The sequence below is a fragment of the Phaethon lepturus genome, unplaced genomic scaffold (assembly GCF_000687285.1).
Source record: "Phaethon lepturus isolate BGI_N335 unplaced genomic scaffold, ASM68728v1 scaffold32945, whole genome shotgun sequence".
NCBI classification, from domain to species: Eukaryota; Metazoa; Chordata; class Aves; order Phaethontiformes; family Phaethontidae; genus Phaethon; species Phaethon lepturus.
The window spans coordinates 1968-5159 of record NW_010541785.1 but is presented as its reverse complement, the minus strand read 5'-3'; the positions used below and the strand labels follow the sequence as shown (position 1 = coordinate 5159).

Here is a 3192-nt window from a genome sequence, read left to right as displayed (position 1 = left end):
GTGCAGGGCTTCAGCACAGCCCGATGCCTCCGGCCAGCCCTGCCCGCACCCCCCAGCCAGGGGGTCCCCAGCCCCCCGCTGCAGCCCCAGGTACCTCCCAGGGTGCAGGGTTGCTCCCGGCGCTGGTGAGCCCTGGCAAAGGTCTCCGCTCCCAGCGCAGCCATCCCATCGCCCCCGAGCGATCTTCTGGATGCCGAAGTGCGGTAAGGAAATGCCCTCTTGCCTCTGCAGGTTTTTCTGCCCCCCACCTTGCGTTTACCTGAGCGGGCCGGGATGGAAGTTAAAACAGGAGCAGATAAAAGGTAAGCGCTGGGCAGCAGCCCTGCACATCTTCTCCCTCCCTTCCCGTGCCATGGGGAGCTGCCTCTTTCCCCCTCGAGGCTGAGCCCGCTGCGGTCCAGAGCCAGGGCTGGAGCCTGGGTCACCCACCGTGCCGGGAGGAGCCGAGCCCACGCCTGTGCGGGGGCTGGAGGGTGCTTCTCCCATGTCTTCCAGCCAGGGACCTGGGAGAGGCGGGTTTTCGGGTGTGCGGGTACATGGGGCTGGACAGCATGGGCAGCAGCCTGATGGAGACCCAGAAGCTCAGCTTCGAGGAGCAGCCGGACGCGAAGGTAAAGCCTGATGCTCCCTGGGGCTGTGCAGTAGCACTCCGTGGGGACCCCACTCACGCAGGGGCTGGGCTTTCACTGGTGTCACCCCACGACCTGGGATGTCACATCGTCCCCTTCCTTGGGATGTCATGGTCCTTCCTTCCCAGCCATCGCTCCCCGCTCCTGCTCTGCCACCTTGCTGTGGCACGTGCGGCAGCCCGAGCAGCCGGGCAGGCTCCCCAGCCTCGCAAAGAGACCCGTCGTTCTTTGGCACCATCTTTTTGGGTCCGCAGCCCCGTGGCAGGCGAGCTGCCAAAAACTGCACGGCTCCCTCAGCCCCGGTATGTTCTCCCAATGAGCAGCGCTGCCGCTTATCGCAAAATGAAAGCCCAGTCTTTCATTTGCAGATAAACGGCTAAAAAAAAACCCTGATCGATCCCAAAGCTCAAGAGCTTCAGCAGAGATCTGGCACCTTTTGACGGGGGGCGGGGAAGAAATGAAAAAAAAAAAAGGCATTATCTGGATTCCCCAAAGAGCACGGGGTCTGACTTGGGCCAGAAACCTTACAAAAAGAGCCTTTGTTTGCAGTGCTTGCGTTGCTGCTAAGGCACGGCGTATCGGCCAGGACGGTGGGGAAACCATAAACCCAGGGCGATTTCTCATGTTATGTGGGATAAATCACACGTGAACATTCATTTCCATGAGGAATTCTCTGCCCCCAGTGTAAATAAAGCCTCTGCGATCCCCAGCTCTTCACTCCACCTGTAATAACATCTCCGGTCATTTCCCCCTTCAAATGAACCCGGGGCTCTTTGAAAGGGTGCTATTATGTCCTTGAGAGGGTGAGGAGGGCGAGGAAGGCTGGCGGGGCTGGGCTGGAGCTGCCCACAGCCCCTCTCTGCTCCTGGCAGGGCTTCGGCTGTGCCAAGGCGCTGTACATCTCGGACGCAGACAAGCGCAAGCATTTCCGCCTGGTCCTGAAGCTCTTCTTCAGCAACGGGCAGGAGATCGGCACCTTCCACAGCAAGCTGATCAAGGTCATCTCCAAGCCCTCGCAGAAGAAGCAGTCGCTGAAGAACACGGACCGTGCGTACGGGGATGGCTCTGCGGGGAGGGAAGTGGGTGTGAGCCCAGGGTGGGATGCTGAGTGCTCACAGCTTGGCTCTGGAGTGGTCCAGGCTGGACACAAAGCCCATGGACACCCCCAAAGAGGATGTATCCGGACATATTCATGTCTCATTTCCCAATGGTTCACCCACCACAATGTGTAATGCCCTGATGCCAACACGCTCCCCACACCGTGGTCTTCACCTGCGCCGTTGAAAAGCCCAGCTGGGCTGGCACTCGCGTGCAGAGGAAGGCAGCCGGGGCGGTGCTGGCTCCTGCCAGGCTGGTTACACCAGTAACCAGGACGCGTCCTCCCTTGCCTTGACAAAACCATAGTTCAGGCCACACGCAGACCCGGCAAGCGCTAACCCAGCCACCTCTCCCCGCAGTCTGCATCTCCTCGGGCTCCAAAGTCTCCCTCTTCAACCGCCTGCGCTCCCAGACCGTCAGCACCCGCTACCTCTCCGTCGAGGGGGGAGCCTTCATCGCCAGCGCCAGGCAGTGGGCAGCCTTCACCCTCCACCTGGGTAAGGACCCTTGCGGGGCCGCCGACGCCGGCCGTGCCCAGGGCTGCCTGCCTCCAGCCTGGCTCTCCCCTCCTGCAAAGCCAGATCTTGGGGGGAAGGGGTGGGAAATAGCCTGGGGATGCAGGAACCTGGCCCAGCTGCCTGGGGCAGTGACTCTGCCTCTCTCCTTCCCGGCAAGCTGATGAGTGCTGCACCCGGAGCGAGTTCCCCCTGCGGGAAGGGTATATCCGCTACGGCTCCGTGGTCCAGCTCGTCTGCACGGCCACCGGCATCACCCTGCCTCCCCTGGTAAGCCTCCATCTGAGCGGGTGTCAGGAATATGGACCTGGCCGCTCTGGCTCTGAGCGACGGGTACCATCCCTGGGATGCTGCTGCCGCCCCACAGATCATCCGGAAGGTGACAAAGCAGTACGCCATGCTGGACGTGGACGAGCCCGTCTCCCAGCTCCACAAATGCGCCTTCCAGTTCCAGGGCAGTGACCGCATGTACCTGTGTCTCTCCACGGAGAAAGTGATCCAGTTCCAGGTACGGCAGCGCGAGGAGGGACTGAGGATGCCCGGGGTGCTCCCCGTCCTCTCTCCAAGCTCCTCTGTGTTGCTGCTGGCTGGGGAACACGTCGCTGGGAGGGGTCTTCCAGAGAAGGGGGTTTGCATCCAAATTAAGGTCAGAATTGCTGCAAAGCCATCTGCCTCCAGCTTGCCTGCTTCGGTGGGGACATCGTCACCAAGGTCTTTGCAAAGGCATCATAATCCCCGTTTCCCAGTGAGCGAAGCAGTCACTTGTTGGAACCGAGACACTGGGGGCAGAAGCCAGGTGTCCTGGTGCCGGTCCCCCGCCGTCCCTGCTGCGGTGTGTTTGGAGCTGTGACGCTCTCCGCAGGCATCTCCCTGCCTGAAGGAAGCCAACCGGGAGCTGCTGAACGACGGTTCCTGCTGGACCATCACCGGCACCGAGACGGCGGAGTACA

General features: G+C 61.5%; 1 protein-coding gene across 1 annotated transcript in view; it reads left to right on the top strand.

Moving 5' to 3' along the window:
• Nucleotides 1-231: 231 nt before the first annotated feature.
• The window catches only part of RBPJL (recombination signal binding protein for immunoglobulin kappa J region-like), a gene marked incomplete at its 5' end in the record, with an annotated part of 4041 nt that continues 1080 nt past the window's right edge, over nucleotides 232-3192 (top strand). The window contains 7 exons of the mRNA XM_010287832.1: nucleotides 232-302; nucleotides 496-611; nucleotides 1502-1676; nucleotides 2087-2224; nucleotides 2403-2512; nucleotides 2610-2750; nucleotides 3105-3192. The exon at nucleotides 3105-3192 is cut by the window's right edge and continues 3 nt beyond it. Of these exons, the coding sequence (XP_010286134.1) occupies nucleotides 232-302; nucleotides 496-611; nucleotides 1502-1676; nucleotides 2087-2224; nucleotides 2403-2512; nucleotides 2610-2750; nucleotides 3105-3192 (839 nt within the window). The remainder of the gene's footprint in view (nucleotides 303-495; nucleotides 612-1501; nucleotides 1677-2086; nucleotides 2225-2402; nucleotides 2513-2609; nucleotides 2751-3104) is intronic.